The sequence below is a fragment of the Pseudonaja textilis genome, chromosome Z (assembly GCF_049901715.1).
Source record: "Pseudonaja textilis isolate UNSWEBS1 chromosome Z, rPseTex1.2, whole genome shotgun sequence".
In the NCBI taxonomy this organism is placed as follows: domain Eukaryota; kingdom Metazoa; phylum Chordata; class Lepidosauria; order Squamata; family Elapidae; genus Pseudonaja; species Pseudonaja textilis.
The window spans coordinates 46,807,465-46,832,117 of record NC_142008.1 but is presented as its reverse complement, the minus strand read 5'-3'; the positions used below and the strand labels follow the sequence as shown (position 1 = coordinate 46,832,117).

The window sequence follows — 24,653 nt, the reverse complement described above, 5'->3', positions numbered from 1 at the left end:
ACCAGCAAGGCATGTTTGGATAAAGGAGAGGATTTACTGGCCCGAAGTAAATGTTATAAATAGTCATAACCTTTTATTATTTAAAACTTAGTAGAGTTTGGCTTAGGAGAAGTATGGATCTGACTGTTGAATATCCTATAATTTATCAATACTCAAATCCAATTTGCGGACAAAATTGAAATGAGAAGTCAGAAGATGCCCTGACCTCTCATATTACATCCTATAAACATGCATCCTAGGAGTATGGCAAACAGGTTAGGTTAGATTTTAAGACTTCATTTCCCAGATTATTTATAAAGATTGCCCTGTCTTTATGAAGCTATCTAATCCAGGAGATACTTAACAATAGATGTATAGAGGCCTATAATGTAAATCCTGGAAAGAGATGAGAAAGGACTGCTGGTTGGCTCCCTTGAGTGTATGTACCATCCTTGTGTAGGATCTTGTGAAAGATATATTGTGTCTTTCTGGACTAGCTGATTTCAGGGCAAGAAGTAAGATTAGATTGCCCTCTACCCAGTACCTGCATCATCATAATAATAATACATAGTAAAATAGTGAAAATAACACCTATCTTAGCAGTAAATTCTGTGCTGAGGGATGTCCGTAAATTATTAACTTTCAAATACTTTAACATTGTAATTTTAAAAATACTCCCCTAGTCAAAACTACCTTCTGATTATCTGAGTGTCACAGTTTATTTCTCTCAAATAAATACAAAGGTATTCTCTAATTTCAATAGCTATATTACATTTCTATCTATCTGAATAATTTTTGTGGTGATAATATTTTACTACCTTATTTAAATACATGAATTGGTGGCCTATCGATGACAGTATGGCCATTTATCTTGAAGCAATAATTCTGCATTGCTAACATAAGATTAAAACTCATACAACCAAACAATAATAATAAACATAGAGAGTATACAAAAAGATTGTTTATCATATATGAAACAGAAGTGGCGTTGCGGCAACACCAGTCACAAGGGAACGGGGCTCTACATCCCTGCACTGGGTTCTCCCTACTTGTGGGCTCCAGAAGAAGCCAAAGCTGCCTTGAAGGGGTGGTGAAGCAAAGGAGGGGTGCCCTGTGAGGTTCCAGAAGAAAACACTACTCCCCTGTAGAGCCCCAGGGTTTTTTCTGCCTTCTATGCCATGTTGTGGAGACAGCTGGAAACAGTTAACATCCAAGAAGAGTGTTGGAGCCGACTTAGTGACAGTGTCTGGAACTGGGTGAGAATAATCCTTTTTATTTAAAGTGCAACCCTGACAAGAATATTCATAAAAGAGAGACTCATAATTATCCTTAAAGTGGTGGCGACATAACACTGGAAGTAAAATTCTAAAATTTTAAAAATGGAAGGGAAAGGAATTAAAGGAAGAAAATAGAAAATTTGTTAAAAACACAGAAAATTGGATTTTCAAATTGGACAGACATTGGTTTTGGATAGGCATTTTAAAATGCTGAAATCTTCTACCCAAAAAACTAATGTAATATTTACTTTTGGAATATATCAGTAAAGTTTGATAAGAAAGACAAGACAAAGTGAAAACTAATTTAAGAGCTCCACCTGTTGTCAAAGGAAGACATAACATCCCTGGAAAGTCCTGGAAAGACCTGGTTTATGGAGAATTAAAAGTGAGAAATAAGAGAACTTTATTATCAAAAGATCTTTGAAAGCTTTAATATAAGACTCAACTGGAAGAGAGATTCATGAAAGTTGTACCCTTGGATTACTTAAAAGAACAGAACAACTAATTTTGGGATATAAAGACTCCTGGACATTTGATATTGAATTTCTTGTTTGAAAAGTGGCTTTGGTTTGAATAAAAGATTGTTGGACTATTGGACAAAAAGAAATAAAATGAAAACAAAGATGAGTGGAATCTGGAAAGAAATTGCATTGGAAATTCAGGATATAAAAGACACCTTGACAAGAAGATGTGAGTAGATCTTGAATAAATTACAGAGCATAGACGTAGAGCTGTAAATTGAGACACAAATGACAAAAAGAAAACAGAAGATTCAGGAAGAGGAGTCAACTGAAAGAGTAGCTGGAAAAATAGAACAGACAAAACAACAAACAAAAAAAATTGATAAAAAGGAGATAAAAATAAAAATGACAATGACTGATGAATTAAAACAAGGGGAGAGTACTTTAAGGGAAGTTAAACAGGAATTGGAATTGCAGGGAGATTTTTGGGGGAGAAAGATAGGGGTAAGAATAGAAAATGAGACAATGAGACCAATTAATAGAGAAGGGAGAAATGTTTAAGATTGGCCAAGAAGTGGCAGATCGAGACAAAGATTTAAGAGAGAAATATGGGAGAAAATCTAAGAAATGAATAATTAAAGCCTTAATGTTGAGAGATGATGATTAAAAAAGATTATGATTTAACATAAATGTGTGTATTATTAGTTAAGACATAATCATTAAATATAATAAATATAAATATTAACATTTCATTGGAGGAAAAGGAATGATGTGTGGAATTTGATTGACATAAAACAATATATTGAAATATTGCATAAGATAATGAAAGATTACAACTTAATAAAAAAAATATTAGAATTACATAATTTGTTAAATGTAAATATAATGAATATTATTTTATTTGTATTAAAATGTGATTAGAAAGGGGATATTTTTAAAATATAATCGTGGCATAATTAAAAATGAAAAAGGGGATTAATAATGGAAAATTACAACAATATAAATTTGTGAATTGTTATTAGAATTATATAGTCTGTTAAACTGCAAATATGATTATCAATATATTATTTGTAGTAAAAGGAGTGATGTTAAGAATATAGAGAATGACACAAAAATATACAAAAATATCAAATAATTAAGAATGATAATTTAACAAAATAAGCATATTAAGATTAAATTTTAAAAGATTGTTAACTGTATTAAACATGAAGAATATTGTTATATTTGTATTAAGATGTAAGACACTCCACTGCCACACTGTTCACACAATGATACATTTGTTGAAACAAGAAAAAATAAATATTAAAAAAAAGATTGTTTATCATATACATTATATTAAGTGTTCAGATTGGTGACCATTTTCTTGTTTGATGCATGCCATTTGAACATTCCTTAAGTATGGTAATATTTTATCTGGGGCGAAAAGAGCATTAATAGAACATACTGTGATTGTTGATGAAGCCTGACTTTGAATATTCCTATATTCCTGGCAGCCAAGGCAGAAATCATAAATATTGTGGACCCAGTAATGGTGATCTGGCTGTATTACAAAAGGAATATTGGAAGATAAACTAATCTTGTAATGATCTTGTTGTGGAGACACTAGATATTTCCCCGTACTTTACATATATTTATATTTTAAGCTGAGAAATTATGCAGGAGTTGCTATTTTAATTGTTTTATAAAAGAAAAACATGTTACCATCTTTTAGCATATGTTCATTCATAGTCTGTGATACTGAATCAGAAAGGAAATGAAAATCTAAACTGCTCAGTTCTTGACAATATTATTAATAAATTTGAATGCCTTTGTAGATTTTTATGTCTGGTTATAGAGTACACCTAAAATAATCTTATTCAGGCTGAAAATGGCTTTTGTATTTTCTTCCTAGATAATCTTGAAAGCATATAAAGTTGTGATTTGACAACCTTTGTATAGCCTACATCTAATTTTTGAATATTTTTGAATATTATTTTGCTTTGCTACATGAATATTTCACCTGAACTGAAGTATGGAAAATGTTTTATATTTAAAATTCAATAACTCTCTATTAATAGGGTTGTTATAAGAAGGGAAATACTAGATATCTTTACAATTTGCAAGATCCAAATGCCTTTATGCACTTTTTCCCTCTTTCCTGGCTTCTACATTTGTCTTTGAGAGAAATACTGAAACCAGCAAATTGATTTTCATTGCTGACTGTAACATTATCTTCTGCAGCATCAGCTGGGATTGCTGTGTCACAACGGAAGGTGCGTCAGATCAGTGATCCTATTCAACAGATCCTAGTTCAGCTGCACAAAATTATTTACATCACTCAGGTACCTTTTACTCATATTATTTTAATACAGATTAGTTGTATTGCTTTTGATAGGTATAACAATAGTTTCTCTGCTCCCAGCCAATGTATATATTGTTTCATCTTGCAGGTAATATTTGCTTCTGCAAATGGGATGTGGAGTCCAGAACCTTATTTTGAGGAGCCAGAACAGTGAGAATAGGTATCACACTTCCAGAAGTGTAGAGATATAGGATGGCTGGAGGTTGTTCCTTGCTCTTGCCCACTCCCTCCATTTCAAATCATGAATTGATCTCTTGTTACAGCTTCTGGTACACACACATAGGTGCATCCATATTTCTTAACTATAATTAGGTTCTCATTTAGGCGTAAGGGAAGTACTGTTGGACACTTTCCATCTCTGAGTTAGGCTGATAGGCATCTTTGACAGATAAATTTTTTCATAATCTTTGATTCTTAATAGGGCAGTCTATGTTGAATAACTCAGTTTTGCAGTATTTCTTCCTCTTCATTTTTAACAAGCTTCTCTATGCTTGTCAATTTCTACTTGGAAGAATTTCATTCACTCTCCAGTTAGCAAGTCTTCAGGAGTGTAAATTGCTCAATCCAACTCAGATTTAATAGCCTGCACTTCCCTGGATTAAAATAAGAGCTCTTCAACTTTCAGAGGTGCCTATCCTGGTTTTTTGAAGATATCACTAGTGGAAGCCCAGTAAACACCATCCCATCCCTTCTCCTTAGAATACTTTCAATAGGAGAATACTTTCTATATAGAGTTCTGGTGGTGCAGTGGTTAGAATGCATTATTCCAAACTAAATCTTCCCACAGCCTTGAGTTGGATCTTGACAGGCTCGAGGTTGACCTATCCTTCTATCCTTCCAAGGGTCATTTAAATAAGAATCCAGATTGTTGGGGGCAATCAGGGATGGGATTCTACCGGTTCTGTCCAGTTCTATAGAACCCCTTGTTAACTTTCTAAGCAGTTCGGAGAACTGGTAGTTAGAAGCAATCTCCTTTTGTTTTTTTCCACCCTAATTACATTCTTGGCAGACAGCCTAGAGTTACTGTCTCCGGAGCTTTTGAAGCTTGACTTTCTTAAAGGGGAAGGGTTGTTTTAAGATTTTTATACTGCTGTTGGGAGGAAATACTTCCCTCAACAATCAGTACTTTGAAGAAATAGTTGAATAATGAAGCAAAGCTTTTAGTGACAGGGAACCAAAATGAGTGACATTCAGCAAGGCTTCTTGGCTAGCTAGAAAGATTGACTTTCAAATGTGAGTTTACATATCCTTTCTGAGTTTTGGTCTAAAACTGTTTTTTGCTGAATGTTAATTTTGTGCTTGGTGAAGTTTAATCCTGTGTTTATTGATGGGATAATTTTCCCTATTCAGTTTCAACAAGCAACAGCTACTGTTGTGATTTAATTGTTTGTATTGTGTTAGAATTTTTTCCTGCCTCATGGTTTCTTTTTCTATCTGGGGAGGGGATCTTCCTCACTGCTTTAGTACTATCTGGCACTGTCCTTTTGGGGGTATACTTCCAAGAGGCAGGATGCAAGCTTGGCACTGATTTTTTTTACTGCCTTTCTGGGGGGCATGTGACCTTTTCTTAAATCAGGATGAATTCCTTAGGATATCTTATGAGGTGAGTGAGACCAGCTGGTATCTTTAAGTGGAGCAAATGGATCTAAGGATTGCTTTTCCTGGGTGTGGTTTTTCTGGAGAGCTTAAATGACCTTTCTGCTAAAGAGTTTCACTTTATGAGCAAGAGATGGCTGCTTGATAATTATCACTGCATTTTCAACTATTTTCATTCCTCAAGGTGCTCTGGCACCCTGCCTGATTTGTAACTCTGGCTTGCAGGTATTTTTAATCTAATTATTGGTATTTAGGGCAGCTTTTTGCAAGCAAAGAAGCTTTTTGTATTTTTGTACAGATAATCCTTGACTTACAATAGTTCATTTAGTGACCTTTCAAAGTTACAATGGCACTGAAAAAAGTGACTTATGACCATTTTTCACACTTATGACCGTTGCAACATCCCCACTGTCATGAGAGGCCAGGCAAGAAGAAGCGCCCCTTAACATGAGTGAGGTTGAGTTGGCCACGCCCACCCAGTCATATGACCACCAAGCCACATCCATCAACTAAGCCATGCCCAAAGAACCTGTTGTTAAAAAAACTGAATCCCACTCCTTGACGGGTCTTGTGCCATCTTTACCAGGATAGTAACCCACAATTAAACAGTAAACAGCTGTCTGTGTACGGTACTGCATTTTCACACTAACTCTCAGTTATCTGAGTCTGATATGTGCTGGGCCCATAACCAGTGTTGAGATATTCCCCGTTAGGAGAATGGGTGCACTCAGGGAAACATAGTGAGAGTGGTGTTGAATAACACACAACCAGCACACAGATACACTGAATAGTAAAATGTAGGTTGTACTTCTGGCTCCATTTTATGGTCGTTGGAGGAACCTCAGCCAATCACACTTACAGCATTCTCTTAAAGATACAATATTAAATGACTATCCAGGTTTATATATTTCCAACCCAACTGTTAGGTGACTATCATTCCTAACAGATCTCCTCGCTTGGCCTCTCATGACTGTGGAGATGCTGCAACAGTCATAAGTGTGAAAAATGGTCATAAGTCACTTTTTTTCAGTGCCATTGTAACTTTGAATGGTCACTCCACACAAGCAAAGTACCAGCAAAAGAGGAAAAAATCCTCCAGAGAAGTTCTAGAGACAGGAAGTCTTGTCCTGCCAAGAATGTAATAAGGGTTAACGGAGATGCAGTTTCTATAAGCAACACCAGAATGTTTCCTTCCTCCCTTCCTTACAGGATTAGGCCAGTAATTTATTCTAACAACCGGTTCTCTGTACTGCTTAGAATGTTAACAACCGGTTCTAGCGAATAGGTGTGAACCTGTAGAATCCCACCCCGGTCCAGGTGTTTTATTGTTTTTCTGTCTTTTAATTGCTTCTGTTATTTCCATTGTTATTTTTTCACTTAACATTGCTCTCATTGTGTCTGGTATTTTAGGTAGACCAGCCTTTTTCAAATATTGTTTTATTTTATCTTTTGATATTTTTCTTGACCGTAAACTTTCCTAAAAAAATCCTGGATTATTTTCTTTTTGTCTTCATTGTGATGCTGGAAAATCCCTTCTCATCTATCAGTTTGTATATTATTTTTTTCTCTTTCTCTTTTTTTCAATTTGTATGCTAGCCATCTACCTAGCTTATTTGCGTTTTCAAAAAAGTTTTGTTTTGCCATTTTGATTTTTTGTGCCATTTCCTCTTAGATTCAGTTTATGTTTTATTAGATCAATTTTCTCTTTTATTTTTGGGGGGAATCACTCTGCAATTCTGTCTCTAATTTTTTAAGCCCTTCTTTAGTGTATTTTGCTGTTGTTTCCTTTCCTTGCTTTTTCTTGCTATATATGTTATCAGATGTATGCTTTTGCCATGTCCCAAACAGTTTACAGTGATGTTTCTTCTTTTCTATTTTCTTTGAAGAAAAATTTCATTTCTTTTCCTATAATTTGTGTGAACTCCTTGTCTTTTAAAATAGTTTGATTCAGTGTCCGTCTTGGTTTCTTCCTTTGTCCCTTCCATGTAACTTTTAGGGGCTTGTGGTCTGTCCATGTTTGATTCTATATCTACCTCTTGGATATCTGTTCTTGTTGCTGATGTCATCCATGCCATGTTTATTCTTGACCATGACTGATGTCCATTTGAGTAAAATGTATATTGGTTTGTCTTTGGGTTTAGCTCTGTCCATATATCCTATAGGCCTATTTCTTGTGTCATTTCAAAAACGGTTTTTGGAAATGTCCTTATTTTTTTACTTTTTTTACTGGTTCTATAATATATTTTGGTGTCCGCAATTGCGTTGAAGTCCCCTATCATACATATGTTTACATGTTCCATTTAGGTTATCTTTTTGTGAAGTCTTTTGTAGAATTTCCTGCTTATTGTTTGGAGTATAGATTGCAATCAAAAGAATCTGTTTCTGGTTTATTAGCACTTCCACCATTAATCTCCCTTCTTCATTTACATTGTTTGGCTTTTAATGGTACTGTAACATATAGTTCTACCCTTCTTTTCTTTTAATGTGCTAATGCTGAATATAGTTTCCTGATTTTGGGGCATTCCAATAAGTTGCCATGTTATTTTTTTAATATACACTTCTTGAAGACAAATTATATCCAATTTTAATCCTTTGTGAAGGTTTTTTCTTTTCATGGGGGAGTTCAATCCTTTTATGTTATGAGATAACATATTTACTTCTTCCATCTTTTTATTTATATATAGGTCTTACCCTTCTAGTTGTTCTTATCTCTCTCTGTCCTTTTATTCTTGCACCTTCTCATTCTGCCACACATTTTCACCTTCTCTCTTTCTTCTTGATGTAGGACTTTTTGTTCTATTTGCATTTCATCTTGACTTTTATTTTCTATCTCCTCTCTGCTTTCCTGTTCTTCATTCTCAGTAAAATGGTATTCAAAGAATTTGTGTGCTTTATCAAGTGCATCCACCCTAATTTTTTATCTTGCCAGGTGACCAGAATTCCTTCTGGTATCAGCCATCTAAAAGTCATGTTATATTTGATCAGTTGTGCTGTCAAAATTGGTATTGTCTCCTCTTCTCTCTCCTAGGGATCTGTTTTAAAATCACAATTTCTCTCCCTTTATACTTCAGGGGCTCATCTCTAGTTCTTTTTCATCTCTCAACTTTTTTTTAGTAAATCTCACGTGCACCCCTTTTGGTAGTTTATGTCTTTTTGCATAATTTGTATGGATTCTAAATATTTTATCTATTTCCCTTTGGATGTCTTGTTTATTTTTCTGTAGTGCCCAAGCCAGTAGTTCTATCATCACATCAGCCAGATCTTCCTCTTTCTCTTCCATGATAGTCTGAAATCTCAAAGAGCAAGCCACCTTTTTCATCTCTAGAAAAATTACTGTCTCTTCTAATTCTCTATTGGCCTGTGATAACTTTTGGTCTTATTCCTTCATTTTTTCCCTTTTGTTCAGCCTTTATTTCTATTTTCTGTATCCTATGTTCATTCTTCACTATCATTTGCTGAAAATTCCCTATCTTTTTATCCATCTTCCATATATCTCCTTTCATCTCCCCCATTTCATTCTTAATCTCGTTGTGGTTTTTAAACATAACTTCTTGACTTTTGGTCTTGGCTTCTTGAATCAATAGTAATATCACTTGCATATTCTGAAGGGAACTTGTTTTGTCCAGACCTATCATGCTTTCTATTGATCTTTGGTTGGATGGGTTGATGCTGCTGCTGCTGCTGCTGCTGAAGGTATAGATGCAGCTTTCTTTTCTATCTTAGATGTATTTGATATACTTGTCCTCTCTAATATTCAGCAGGGAGCTTGTCAAGGAGGGGAAGACAAAAATGTTATGTCTACAAAGAGAAAAAATATTTCCCATACTCCCAGGTGTACCTCCTTCAAATCTCTGGTATAGTATCTGTAAAAGTATACCCACAATCTAAGATCAAAGATAAAATATATCTTTGGTTTACAGTGTTAATAGTCCTTCCAAGTCCATTAATTACTCATAGATCCCTTAAGGGTAAGTACTTCCTCTATTCTTCTTCCTCCAGCAATCAAATTTATAATCCACATAGATCTGTCCACACTGCTATTGTTATAGTGCTTTTAAGAGTCCTTTTAAAAATTAAAATGTATAATCCACCAAGCCCCCAAAACCCATCAGGTCACTGGCTTTCATTTCAGAGCAGTACCTACATGAAAACACAATTTCCAAATTCACAAAGAATACTTCACATTCTTTTTACTTTTCCATAGCTCAAGCTGCTCAATGTCCTCACCAATTGTCTCTGGATATCTCAAGAGTCTTTATGGGTCTTCATAGAACCAGCAAGTCACTTCATCTTCATACAATTTCTTCTGGACAATAGATGGTGCCCTTACTCTCTTTTAAATGCTCAAAAAGTTTCCCCTTAAGCGTTCCAAATCCAACATCAGTCCAAAAAATATTAATAAATATATTCCTAATAATCTTCCAATATTTAAAATTATTTCAAGATAGTTGGTCTGGGCTTTCCTTTAACTCAAGATAATTCCTTTGCCAGATCTGTCAGTAGCTCTGAAAGCTTAGTTGCTGCTATTTTGGGGGTGCAGAATCCTGTTCCACCTTTTTTTTTCTGTCCTACTTTTCGCTAAGTTTTTAATATTAAATCAATATAGATTCAGTTAGAAGTTTCTCATCCAGTACAGCCATGTTGCTCTTCGATTTTTCCCTTACTGTCTCTCACCAAGCTGTCACAGCTTCGGGTCGGCCATGTTGAACATCTTCTCTCCTGTCGGCTCCAAGGGGTTTCCCCTAGTTGCAGCGGGAGATTGCCTTTCTCCAAGCAGTCTTTGGGCTTTCCTGTCTACCTTCATCAATCCCTCGGGGTTAACTTTGACCAGCGAAGGTCTCCAGATAGGCGAAATTGAATGGGAATAATGGAGCCCCATTTCCTCCATCTGCTTCACTGTGATGTCACTACCAGAAGTCCTGTTGGGGGCAATATTCTGTCATTATAAACCACTCAGACAGTGCTATAGAGCAGTGTATAAGTCTAAGTGCTATTGCTATATGGGAAAAGAAAAGTATGTTCTACTTCCAGCTTCTCTTTATCAGCATCCCTGTCTTTGGGTTTTATATATGATCAGCCAACAGGAAGCCAGACTGTCAGAATAATCCTGAAGGATTCTTGAATAACGATAAGCAATTGTGCACAGTTTTCAATGATTCATGATTCCTGAAAGCTACTGGGAGTTTCCATCCTTATCAAGCCATTTGGAATACCTAAGCATGCAGAAACCACTATAACTTTTAGGCGCATGTCTATCTAATTTAGTATTAGCAAGTGCTAAAGTGAAATATAAACATTCACCCTCTTGGGTTACTACAATTTCCTTTCACCAACAGGACTGGCAAAATAAATTCTCTTTTTTACCTATACATGCAGTCTAAATTTGTTCCGGAAGATTAAAGTACTTTTTAAAGTTGATATCAATAGGCAACAGGGGAATCAGAAGAATTCACCAGTCTTTATCAAAAGCCTTATAAATATGTTAGATCTCATAATTTCACTGGATTCTCCTCCCATTGGCCCATCCATCCTGGTCTTCAAAGCTATGCAAACTCTGCCAGATTTTGATTTGATAATAGTACATTTCTTTATATTCCCATACATTCTTTTTTACATTCCAAATACTTTCAGGGAAAAATATATTTCCAATCTCACTATTTGTATTTCTTTATAACTAATCTACATTTCTCCACAATCATCATAATTGTATAGGCCAGTTTTTCTTATTTTTTTTCTTATCTCCATATTTCTTATGTATCCAAGAAGCTCACTTATTTTTGATTCACTAGTTTAGCACAGGGTATTTCTTTGTGTGAATGTTACATTTTTATTTTCTGACTTACAATACCAACTCATTAAAAGAATAGTTTTCTCCACGTGAGTAGTACACTCCAGTTGAATGCACTACAAATTTATAAATTCTTGGATAATGGAAATTGCAGCCTAACTCTGCTCAGAGTTGGAAGGGACCTTGTAGGTCATCTAGTCCAACCCCCCGCCCAAGTGGAAGACCCTACACCATTTCTGACAAATAACAGTCCGATCTCTTCTTGAAAGTCTCAAGTGATGATGCTCCCACAACTTCCAAGGGCAAACTGTTCCATTGGTTGATTGTTATCACTGTCAGAAAGTTTCTCCTTATGTCCAGGTTAAATCTTTCCTTGTTCAGTTTCCATCCATTATTCCTTGTCTGCCCTACAGGTGCTTTAGAAAAATAGCATGACCCTTCCTCTCTGTGGCAGCCCCGCAAATATTGGAACACTTGCTATCATGTCTCCCCTGGTCCTTCTTATCACTAGACTAGCCATGCCCAGTTTCTGTAGCCGTTCTTCATATGTTTTAGTGTCCAGTCCCCTAATCACCCTGTTGCTGTTCTCTGTATTTTTTCTAGAGTCTCAACATCTTTTTTATAATGTGATGATCAAAACTGGATGCAGTACTCTAGGTGTGGTCTTACTAAGGCTTTATAGAGTGGTATTAGTACCTCACTTGATCTTGATTGTATCCCTCTGTTAATGCAACTTAGGATTGCATTAGCTTTTTTGGCTGCTGCTGCACGCTGCTGGCTCATATTTAGCTGGTTGTCCACTAAGACGCCAAGATTCCTCTCACAGTTACTGGTATTAAGTCTCGTTTCACCCAATCTATATGTGTACTTTTGGTTTTTCTTGCCTAAGCGTAGAACTTTACTTTTCTCTACATTGAATTTCATTTTGTTAGATAAGGCCCAGTGTTCTAGTCCATCAAGATCCATCTGGATCTTGAGTCTATCTTCTTGGGTGTTAGCTATTCCTGCCAGCTTAGTATCATCTGCAAATTTGGTAAGTTCCCTTTCTATTCCCTCATCTAAGTCATTAATGTAGATATTGAAGAGTACTTCAATAATGAAGTATTGAAGAGATATTGAAGATAATTAGATTTAACTCTTCAGGGAATTGTAGCCTTTCCTCCAATCTCTGCATTACTGCTATAATGAAGATTATATCTCCCTTATATAATGAAGATTATTATCTCCTTATTTTTTTCTTGCTCAGAAGCAAAAACCATGTTGGGTGCTCAATTTTGCATTTGGTCTTCAGGGTAATGTCTGATGCAAAGCTCCATTGAAAGATTTTGGATGTTGGCAGATGTTTTTTCTACCTAAGGGGAAGAAAAAACATCTGTCAACTTTGTAGACGGATATGATTGAACAGAAGTGCATCAATGTAAGCTTTAAGGGAAAAATGTTGGAATTCTTCTGCAGCGTAATAGATTCTACCATATATTTAAGTGAAGAGAAAGCAACCAGTCTTTTTTTATTGCCATTATAGGCAGATTTCTTCAGAGAGTTCTGAAATAAATATTTCAGAGAGTTCTAAAATAAACACATCTGTTGATCAGTATTTATTGCACATGTGGTTTCAGTGAAATTGATTAAGGTTTTTGCATTTTTATTCTTAGTTAATATGATAACATGGAATTACAAAAGATTGCTGACCAATTGTCAGAATCTTGAAATACTTCCTTATATCCTCTTCTTTAAAAAAAAAACAAATTTTATTAATTTTTAAAAACAATACACAAACAAACAAAATGTAGAATATAACATAGGATATCTTTCTGAAAAACAAATAAAACATCTTATTTAAAGACAGGATAATTCCAAATTATCACATTTCCATACAAGCACAGTTTAATATGTATATTTATCTTATCTGTTCAACTTCATATCTTTTCCCAACTTCTCTTTATTTCTCCCTTTCCTTCTATTCAGTTATATTTCTTTTGCCTTGAATTGTATATATTCATTGTATCCATCTGTCTTATTTACAATTTCGTTATTCTCTTCCAACGTTCTTCTAGCGTTTTATTAATTCAAACATAGATAAACAAAACACAAAACATAAATACATAAAACTTCTTTTTGGAAAGCGGCTTACCCCGGGTTACATCTTTTTGTACAGACATAAATCAAATTCATGCTCACTTAATATACTATTTCATATCTTATTTGATATATTCTATATATTCTATATTATCTATATATTTTCTCTCTTCATTCACTCTCTTAATTCTATTTTATTTATTTCATCTCAGTTTAAATAATTATACTTGCATCTTTTGTCCGTTCTCTTTCAATTATCTATTTATCTTTTCTTTCTAATACAATATTTCTCCTGTAATCACTGGTTGAAGTATGACAACTTTTTATCTTCCCCCTAAATTTAACACTTAAAATAATACATACATTCCATACTGATTCTGCTTAGTACATTCTAAGTATCACATTTTAGAATAATAAAACAAAAAAAGAGAATTAAGTTTATAAGATAGTAAAAACAATATTTCATAGAAAGTTAAACTCTATTGTTAAATCTTAAACATTTTTATACTTTCCCTTTAATGTATTATTAACTCATATAATATTTCAGTTTTCTAACTCTATTTCAAATACTAATATCTACAATACAATCTTATGTACTTTTGCAGAATTATTTTTAAAATTATAATTTACCCTTTGTCTCTGAAAAAAACCTGTTTTTTAACATCTTGTTTTAAACCTTTATGACTTCTCTTTCCTTTTTCCCTTCCTTTCTTATCAATTCTAGCCTTTTTGCCCCCCCATCTCTCAAACTCCCCCTCTCTTAATCTTCCCTCTCTGTTGTATTTCTCTTTTCTGTTGCTTTCTGACATTGTATCGATTTTTCATCTTATTTTTCCCTTTCTTGGTTGCTTTTTTAAGTTCTGAATTCTCCATTTTCTTTCCCCCCTTTCTCTTTTCTTCCTCAAGTAAGATTGTCTGTCCATTAAAGATGGTTTCTTCTCCTTCATCCCAGCCTTCTTGTTGTTGTATTTCTTGGTAGATAGAAATCGCCATTTCTAAAAAGTGAAAAATAGATCCAGAAGAGCCCTTGCCTTCTTGTTCCTCTTCTTTTAGCTTTTGAAATTCCATTTGCAATTCCTCAACAGATAATGCCATTTTTTTTCTTAAGGATAACCCAAATGTTTTTAATCTTTCAAGAAATAGTTCCCAAGAATCCCAAAGTCACAAAGCAATCCAAATCAGAACAAATTGTTTCATTTAGCACTTTCTTCTTTTTATATTTTCTCTTCCTGGGGTAGAGTTCAATTAAACAGTTCCAAAGTATTTTTTTAAAAGTCTTATTGCCATTTATTTCTGGTCTTATAAACTCCAAGCAGTCTCCTTCAGTACAATCTTAAAATAAGTTCTTTACCTCTTCCCTCCCACTTATAGCAAAAAAGGTTTTAGTTTTAATTCCAATGTTCAGAAATCTTTTATCCCCTTGGCTTTAAATTTCAAGTTTAGTTACCTTCTGTGCCCAAGCAGGTTTTTCCAATTTCCATCAGCTATTTCCATGGGGAGGGAGAGTGAGAGAAAATAACTTTCCCTTTCAATTTTCTTCCACCGCTTTCTAGTCTTCTTAGGAAACAATGTATCATTCAAGCAATTAAAATTCCAGGGTGTTTAAAAGTTCCTTGTTGTCCCAGTTCAGCCCAAAAACTTTCACTTTCTCCAACTTCCTCCTGCACAATCTTACCCAGCTGCAGGCTTCTTTGCAACAGCCATTGCTGACCGCCGCTCCACTGCCTTGGGAAAAAGGAGTTTAGCCGGCTGAGGAGGGGGTTTGCGATACTCCGAAACCCCTACCCGGATCTCCTCTCTCTTCGGTTGCCTCTACAGGGCAACCATATCCTCCAAATCCAGCTGGATCGGAGGCACTTCGGCGGTGAGCGCAGCAGGAACCGTGCACGATCGCAGATTCCTGCTGCCGCTGAAGCCTTGCAAACCGGAAGTCCTTATATCCTTTTCGATAGGCTCTCTGATAAGTATATCAATCAGTTCTGGACCTTTTCTGTCAAGCTAAGCTGGACTGTCTAAGAGAAGAATTCTTATTGTCATTTCTGGACTTCTAGCATCCTTTCTCCATTCTGTCTCCATGGCAGCAAGTTTCATTCAGACCTGAGAGAAATCATGCAAGCTTTAAAAAAAACAATTATGTAAACCTCTTACCTTATTTCCACTCATCTATATCTTTGAAAACAAAGCAGGAATTAAAATCCAATCACTGAGACAACTTTACTCAATTTCATTCAGAGGGAAGCAATTTCCTGAACTCCTTATTTACTCCAAAATGTCCCTATATGAAAAAGGAAACTTTTTTGCTACTACATTATGCTTTTGTATGTTATATGTTCAGTATTTGATAAATAACCTTGAACAATGGTTAAAGGAGGAGCTTGTAACCTGAACCAAAATACAGCAACAAGAGTCTCTCCATAAATTATATATAATTTAAACCCCTTATTCTTACTATAAATGGAACAGTAGCATAACTATGAAGTAGTTATTTCCTGTATTATATTATCTTGAATTAAGCACTGGCATTGAAAAAAAGCAAACCAACATTGAGTTAGCATAAATAAAGCTTCAGTTTTCAACTTTGAGATCAAGTTTGACCTCAAACAGTAATTTTTATATTGTAGGTGCTTCAAGTCTTTGATCCCTAAGATATTATAAACACAATAGAAAAGAATACATGTAGCTCAAAGTTGAACTGTGGAGCCCTTGGTGCTCTCTGAGCTTGGTTGTTTGTGTGTAGATGTTTCATTACTTGATTAAGTAACTTGATATTACCTAGTAAAGTAATGAAATATTTGCAAGCAAGCAATGAAGCGCCAAGGATTCCACATTATAAACACACCTAAAAGTCATTTTTTCTGCATATGACACAAACATTTTCAAATCAGTTTACTGGGAAATAGTTGCTATCTCTTTGTGTAGGCATAATAGAAAAGAGTGTTAAAAACCATGCAGTGAAACACAAAACCACTCTTTTATAAATACTTTATATTTATTTATATTTATAAATATTTATATTTTCATATTTTTAAACCATCCATCGCCTTAAAGAACGACTCTGGAAGGTATACAGTAAAACATTGAAATGAAAATAGTGTATAAAAACGTGAATGTTAAAGTTAAAATTTTAAGTTAAAATTTTTAAAAGATTATAATCACATTTATGTACCAAAAATGTCAGGAAGATCTGAAAAACATCCACAGTAAGTGGAAGGATGCACAGACTGTAGCTGTGGACTGAAAATTGTAGAATACCCTTGCAGCCCAGTATGCTCTTTATAATGATAATGACATTTTAAGAAGCCAAGAATAATTTTTGATTGACAAAGGCAAAGGGAGGTCTTTCATGACACTAAACAACCCCATGACTGTGTGCTCCTTTAGGCTCTCCATGCAGAACTGCAGAGTCATGTTTTAACTCTTTTTTAAAAGGCTAGAGGAGTGGAGGCCTGGCTCAACTCTAAGGGAAGAATATTCCATGTGGCAGGGACAAAAATAGAGAGTGCTCTTTTCCTAGACCCCATTAGTTGAAGTTCTTTAATTGATGGCGCTCATATTTCTCCTACCTGATTGGATAGGATGGGTCAGTGTGATGAAACAAAGCTGATTCTATAGGTAGCCTGAACCTATGCCATATAAAACTTTATAGTTCATAACCAACATCTCCCCCCCAAAAAAATCCTGTGAATTTATAAGACAGATGGCACAAGGAACAAAGCTATTACAAAATCCAGTAGTTCTGCTATAAACATTTCAAAACCTCCTCCCGGAGGGGAGCAATAGAAACAGACAGTGGGTGTGTGGAGTCTCTAATAATGCTTTGAGCTCAAAGCACACAGCACTTATAAGCAGTATCTTGAATAACAGGAAGCAAGTTTCATATAATCTTCTCAGCTGTCCTTACCATTCTTTACAGACCTTATGTCTGAGGCACTGCTACCACCCACTCCGGATCTCAGCCTGCGAGGCCTCTGCTGTGGCTGCTTCTGCTTCCGAAGAATAACAGCGAATCTCACATATTTCCTCCTGCACAGGTCTGGTGGTCCCTTCATTGGTCTCCAGTTCTTGTTCCATCTTCCCTGAGTCTTTATGCTCCCAATGTGTATAGGGAGCATTTGGAGCTCAGGACCCCAGGCAGCATACCACATAAGCAGAAAGCTGCTGTGATTTTCTTTTTTAGGGGGTTAGGGTTAATGTCAGTGTTCCAATCAAATTATCCATTTCAATTCAGCATTCAGAGACAAAGTTCATTCAAGTAAGGATTTATTCGAGAAGTCATACTGGCACATCTGGGAAAACCCCAATCTGAATTCCCACATTTTCCCCTGCTATGTCAAACTCACACCCAGCCCTCTTACTGATGACCCACTCTCCAATCCACCTCCATTCTGACCCCCCCCTCCCCAAATCTGGTCACTTCACTCCAAACTCCAGCAACTCAGCCTTGGGCTCTGGAGAAAGAATGTTGTTGCTGCTATCCTCCCTTTTCACTTTACTTTCATTCTCATGGTTACCCATCCTCCCTTGTGGCAGCCCCAATCGAAACAAAGATGGATGGGGGCTGACATTTAGTTCACTCAAATAGTACAGAATGAAACATTATTCAGTACAAGCCAAGATAAAAGTCTGACCTCCATGGCAATGCCACAAATGAGATTTGATGCATATGGACTTGTGAAGGAAAGTCTCACCTCAGAATTGGGACTTGATATGCTGATGCTGGTGCCAAGGATAATCACCTGTTGAAAGGACCAGCCTGCTTCTTGTGGTTACTGTCCAGCAGTCTGTTCTCTAGCTGACCCATTTCTGCATTTCTTTCCATTGAGCTGATAATAAATGTAGATTATCACTTCTGGCTCCTTTGAAATAAATATACAAGCAAGCATAAAGTGTTTGGAACCCAAGAACTTCCATTAGTTCATTCTATTCTGGCATTCTCAGTTATCAGATTCTCCTGGAGTTAACTTGGAGACTTTTCTGTGGGGAAAAAAAGAATAGAACCTGTCTCTATGTGATTGAGAAGTAGAGTTGCTCAAGTGCAAAAGCTGCTACTATTCCTAAGGTTTAAAGAACTATGTTTTGTCATGTCATGTATTTATTTTCTTCCATTCAATCATGTTTAATTCTCAGAAACTGCTTAGATTAGTCCCTGCAGTTTTCTTGGCAAGATTTTTCAGAAGTGATTTTCTTTCTAGAGCTGATAGAATGTGAAGAGCTCAAGATCACCCCTCTGGCTTTGGGTCTAAGGCAGGACTAGAGCTCATGGACTAATGTTTTCTAGCCTGATGTCTTAACTATGTCACAAACTGGCTTTCTCTCATGCATGACTATATACATTCAAAATGTTTGTGGAAAGTTGATTGATGAAATTGCACTTGATGGGGATATCCTGAGAGATCACTGTAGTGTCACTGTAGTTAGAACTCAACCTGATGCAGTCTAGGATTTGCATCTCTTTCACAATCTTGTGAAAATAACTAGCAATTTTATGGCACTGGAATGTATTTTCATTTGGCCTAGTAGTTCCACTGTAGACTTGTTCAGTGAAGTTTTATAGTATGTGTAAACATAGTTATCCATAAACTGGGGAGTGGTAGGAGAAGACTACATGGCAAGCTTTAAAAAAATCATGGTAATACATGTGCATGTATTTATAGCAAATATCAATGCAATCAGTGCTCATAGACAGTCATACAAAAAGCGAATATCTTTTTCCAGTGGATAAGCAAGCATTATCCACTGGAACTGAATTCTGGTTTGCTGTAAGTGTGCTGGTTTGAAAAACAAAGGAATAGAAAGAATATGTTATGACCCAGGGCATGGCACAAAGGCAACACAGCCAGATAATAAGTAGGAATCCCTTTATTAGCTCCAAACTTTGCTCCCAAGTTCCTGGTTACCTTCTGGTCTGGAGAAAAACTCTACCAGGAACAGCCTTTGGCCACAAAGATTCAAGTCCAAAATGTCAACAAAAGACTTTTTTTTTAAAAAAAAAACAAATTTTATTAATTTTACAATTAAAAACAAATCAACAATACATACACGAATAGAAAAACGAGAAAAGAGCAAAGAAAAAAGAGAGAAAAGCAAAAAGAGAAGAAAAAGAAAGAAAAAATGAACACTTAAAAACATTCTCATTTTTGACAGTTTGTAAGATCTTTTCTCTTCTTAATTTATACCATATACGCACATCTTATCCATATATATTTTTATATTACACTCATATAAGTTTATCCCATTCTTTTTTACCTTATGATATAAAGTCTATCTTTGGTCTAACCATTTATACCAGCAATTCCAATTGTCATAATATATTGAAGAATCTTTGTTTTTTAGGGCTAAAGTTTGTCCATTTCTGCACAGTCTGAGATTTTTTGAATGATCATCTGTTCTGTAGGTATGTGAGGTAGTTTCCAACACTGAGCAAACGCTAGCCTGGCTGCTGTTAATATATGAATTATTATATACTTCGCTTTTTTAGGTAGCTGTTTGTCGAAAATCCCTAGTAGGAAGGACTCAATCTGTTCTTTTGTTATATCTTCTAGCCACGTTCTAATTCTTTGCCAGTATTTCTGGGTTTCCTTACAAGACCACCACATATGAAAAAAGGTTCCATCTATACTTTTACATTTCCAACATTTCGGGCTCATGTTGGGGTGCATCTTCGCTAACCTCGAAGGAGGAAGGTGCCATCTGTAAAACATTTTGTAAGCGTTTTTTTTATAAGCTGCCGATTTGGTGATCTTGTTGTTTCTACTCCAAATCTTTTCCTATTCTGTTAGTATGATACTCCGTCCAACGTTCCTACTCCAGGCTATCATATTCCCTTTGACTGTCTCTTCTTCTAACTCTACTTCTAGTAGGTAGTTGTAAAATTTAGTTATATTTTTTTTATTTGATCCTAGTAAAATTTTGTCTAAGTGCTGGAGTTTATTATTAATTCTGAATTCTTTTTTATCTTGTTTATATCTACTGTGAATTTGGAGATATACCCACTGATCTATTTTAAATCCCCGCTCTTGCAGTTCTTGTCGTGTTTTCAAATTTCCTTGTACATCTAATAAATCTTTGTATTTGATCATTTTAGTAATGTCCAGATTGTTTGGATGAATCATCGCCTCCATTGTTGATAATCAAATAGGTACTTTTAAATAGTGTTTTTTCTGTAATTTTTTCCAATTGGTTAATAGTGAATCTCTAATTAAGTGTCTGTGGAAATATGTCTGATTGACTTTCCCTACCTCCCATAAAAAGGCGTGCCATCCCCTCTGCAGGTCATGGCCTTCTAACAGTAGCGTTCTTTTGTTGAATAAATTCACCCAATCTTTTAACCATACTAGAACAGCTGCCGTATAATATAGTTCCCAATTTGGAAGTGCTAATCCACCCCTGCTCTTCAAATCCTGCAATGCCTTTACATTAATTCTAGATTTCTTTCCTTGCCAAATGAATTTAACTGTTATTTTGTTAAGTTCTTCCAAAAAAAATTTATGTAATTTGATTGGAATCGTCTGAAATAAGTATAAGAATTTTGGTAGAATATTCATTTTAATAGAAGCAATCCTGCCCAATAGTGAGAGTTGCAACCTACTCCATGATTCTAAATCTTTCTTTATGGTGCAACAATTTATCATAGTTATTCTCTTTGACTGTCTTACAATGTGGTGTTAGCCATATTCCTAAATATTTAACTTTCTTTGTGACCTGTATTCCCATCTTTACTTCTACTTCCTTTTTCTGATCTTCTGTTAGATTTTTAGTCATTAGTTTTGTTTGTTTTTCTGTTAATTTTAAGTCCTGCTACTGCACCGAATTGTTCTAGTTCTTTTATCAATTTATGTCCTTTTTCTGTTGGTTCCTCCATAAAGAAAACCGTATCATCGGCAAATGCTTGCAATTTGTATTCTTTTTTAATCTTCAATCCTTTAATCTCAGGATTTTGCCTAATTCGTGTTAATAGTGTTTCTAAAGTGAATATGAAGAGGAGGAGTGAGAGAGGGCAACCCTGTCTAACCCCTTTTCCTATTTTTATTGGTCGAGTGTATTCCACGTTTATTATGATATTGGCCTGCTGTGTATCATAAATGGTTATGATATTTTCAAATTCGGTGCCTAAATTCATGTTATAAATTTTTTGAATTAAGAATTGCCAATTTAAGTTATCGAATGCCTTTTCTGCGTCTAAAAACATAAGTGCAGTTTGTTTTTCGGGATGGGCTTCATAAAATTCTAAAACATCTATTACTGTTCTTAAATTATTCCTTATCTGTCTAGTCGGGAGAAATCCATTTTGGTCTTCATGTATATACAAATTTAAAACTTGTTTTAGTCTGTTATATAATAGAGGAGAATATTTTGTAGTCGGTGTCTAGGAGTGAAATTGGTCTGTAGTTGTTAATATATTTAAGGTCAGAATCCTCCTTCGGGATCAGCGAAATCAATGCTCCGCTCCACGAGTTTGGCATCCTGGCTGCCAGTAAGACCTCGTTAAACACTTCCATCATAAGTGGTCCAATTTGTTCTGCAATTGCCTTATATAATTCTGCCGGGATCCCATCTGGCCCCGGGGTTTTATTATTCCCCTGATTCTCTATTGCTGATTTCAATTCGGACTAAGTAATATCTTTATTTAATAATTCTATCAATTCATCTCCAATTACTTTGTCTTTCGTTTCATCTAAGTAATTTCTTATTTTATCCTCATTGACTTCTTTTTTATATAACTCTTCAAAGTATTTGTGTACAATGTCTTTTTTCTTTTCTATCTCTTGCTGTATGTCGCCCTTCTCGTCTATTAATTGGTATATCAATCTCTTTTCTTTCTTTTTTTTAAAGTTTATAAGATAGCCGTCTCCCTGGTTTATTAGCATATTCAAAATAAATTTGTTTAGTCATTTTCAAATTTATTTCCATTTTTTCTTGTTCAGTTAAGTTCAAATTGTGTTTGGCTGTTATTATTTGATTTTGTATTCTTTGATCTTTAGGGGTCTTTTGTAATTGGGTTTCTAATTCCTTAATTTGTTGTTGTAATTTGTTTTGTTGAGCATATTTTCTTTCATTTCTTGTGGAGTTATAAGAGATTGTTATACCTCTTATAACTGCCTTCAATGTGTCCCAGATATTTTGTTTCGAGGTTATATCATTATCATTTTCCTTTAGGAAATAGTTTAATTCCTCCTTGAGTTTATTAGTATGCTCTTTTTCTCTTATTAATTGGGTGTTAATGTCCATCTTTTCTTGGTTTTTTCCCTACCTTTCCAAATTATTTGAATTGGGTTATGATCAGCCCATTCATTTGGTAAAATTTCGATTCTTTTTATTTCATTTGCAATTTCCCCATTCATCCACGCCATATCTATTTTTATCCATATTTGATGCCGGTTAGAGTAAAATGTAAATTGTTTTTCTTCGGGGTATAATCTTCTCCATAGGTCCACCAAATTTAACTCTTTCATCGTTTCCTTACATGTCCTGGGAAACTCTCTTTTTCCTTTTTTGTTCTTCCTCGCATTATTATGGTCCTTTGGGTAATCAGCAATAGAGTTAAAATCTCCTATAATACAGATATTCCTTTTTTCAAATCCTGTTATTTTTTGATGTAAATGTTTAAAAAACTCTTTCTGGTCTTCATTTGGGGCATAAATTGGTACTAATAGAATTGAAATGGTATTGATCGAGATCTGTAAAACCAGAGTTCTTCCTTCCGGGTCTGACCAAACTAAATCTGCTTTTAGATCATCTTTTACGTATATTGCAATCCCTTTCTCTCTCTCTCTTTTTTTTTTTTTATCTGCTGGTGCAGTAAATAGCTTCCCTAGTTTCGGGCAGTCTAAATATCTTTCGTCTACTTTCCTTATGTGAGTTTCTTGTAAACATATTATGTCGGCGTTTTGTTTAATTAATTTAGTAATTATCCTTTTCCTTTTTGTCGTCGAATTTAAACCATTTATATTGATGGATAGAAGTTTCTTTTCTCCCTCCATTTAGTTAGATCTGTTTTGCTCTTTGTCTCGTGATAATTCCGCTCTCTCCTTGTGCTTGCTTTGGACTAGCTTCTTCTCTCTCCTGAGGTGGGTAGTCATTCCCTTGGTTTCTTGGGTATCCTTCTTTTTTATTTCTATGGTGACTTTGGTCTTCCTGTGAATTTCTTTTTAATTCCTCCTTACTATTTTGGTCTTCCATGCCTACTAGTTGTTCATAAAAGTCTTGAGCCCGTTCCATAGAATCTATTTTGATTTTCCTTTCTTTCCATGTTACTAACATCCCCTCCAGGATTAGCCATTTGAATAGGATTCTTTTCTGATTTAGATAACTGGCTAGAATTTTATAGTCTCGTCTTATTTCCCTTACTTTCCCTGGAATTTGCTTAAGGATCAAAATTTCTTTGCCTTTATACATTATTGTTCTGTCTCTAGACATCCTAAATATTATATCTCGAACACTCCTTCTCGTAAAATGAATGTGGACCTCTCTCGGGCATTTATGATGTCTCGCATAGTTGGTGCTGACCCTCTAGACTTCATCAAATTCCCTGAGTATGTCATCTTTGTCTTTTCCCAGTAGTTCGGCCAATATTTCTGCCATTAGGTGCTCGAGATCTTCTTCCTTAGATTCCTCCACATTCTGGAATCTCAGGTACATGTCCGCTTATCCATTTCTAGGTAGACCAATGAATCTTCCATTTCTTTGCTTACATTTTTTAATTCTTCGTCTACCCTTTCCAAATTCTTTTCTGTTCGTTCTGTCCTTGTCTCTATTTCATTTATCATTGATTCATTTTTTTCAAGAGCCTGTTGTAGTGTTCCAATCTTGTCCTCTACCTTAAGAATGTCCGCTTTCATCTCGGCTTTTAACTTTCCTATCTCTTCTTTTAATTCACTAATATCCGCTCTTGTTTCATTATGATTTTTAATCATTATTTCTTGGAGTTTTGTCATTGATTCTTGCAGGGTTAACAAAGTTGATTGTATATTAGCATTCAAGACATTGGTTTGCTTTTCCCCTGTTAGCAATTCTTCTATAGTTTTTTGGAATGTAGGAGAAGCTGTTGCCAGAGTGGTTGTTAAAGTCGGGGTAGCCTTCCTTCCCGTTTTAAGAGCTGTGGTTGTTGTAGAAGCCATTTCTTTTAATAGTTGTTT

The 24,653-nt window shown here is 35.2% G+C and overlaps 1 protein-coding gene across 2 annotated transcripts in view; it reads left to right on the top strand.

Moving 5' to 3' along the window:
* The window catches only part of NEK10 (NIMA related kinase 10), a 221,231-nt gene that overhangs the window by 161,670 nt on the left and 34,908 nt on the right, over nucleotides 1–24,653 (top strand). Inside the window, exon 32 of one of the 2 annotated variants that reach the window (XM_026708233.2) lies at nucleotides 3,938–4,038. The exons of the other annotated variant lie outside the window; for it this stretch is intronic. Within the exon in view, the coding sequence (XP_026564018.1) occupies nucleotides 3,938–4,038 (101 nt within the window). The remainder of the gene's footprint in view (nucleotides 1–3,937; nucleotides 4,039–24,653) is intronic. 2 annotated transcript variants of the gene reach the window in all.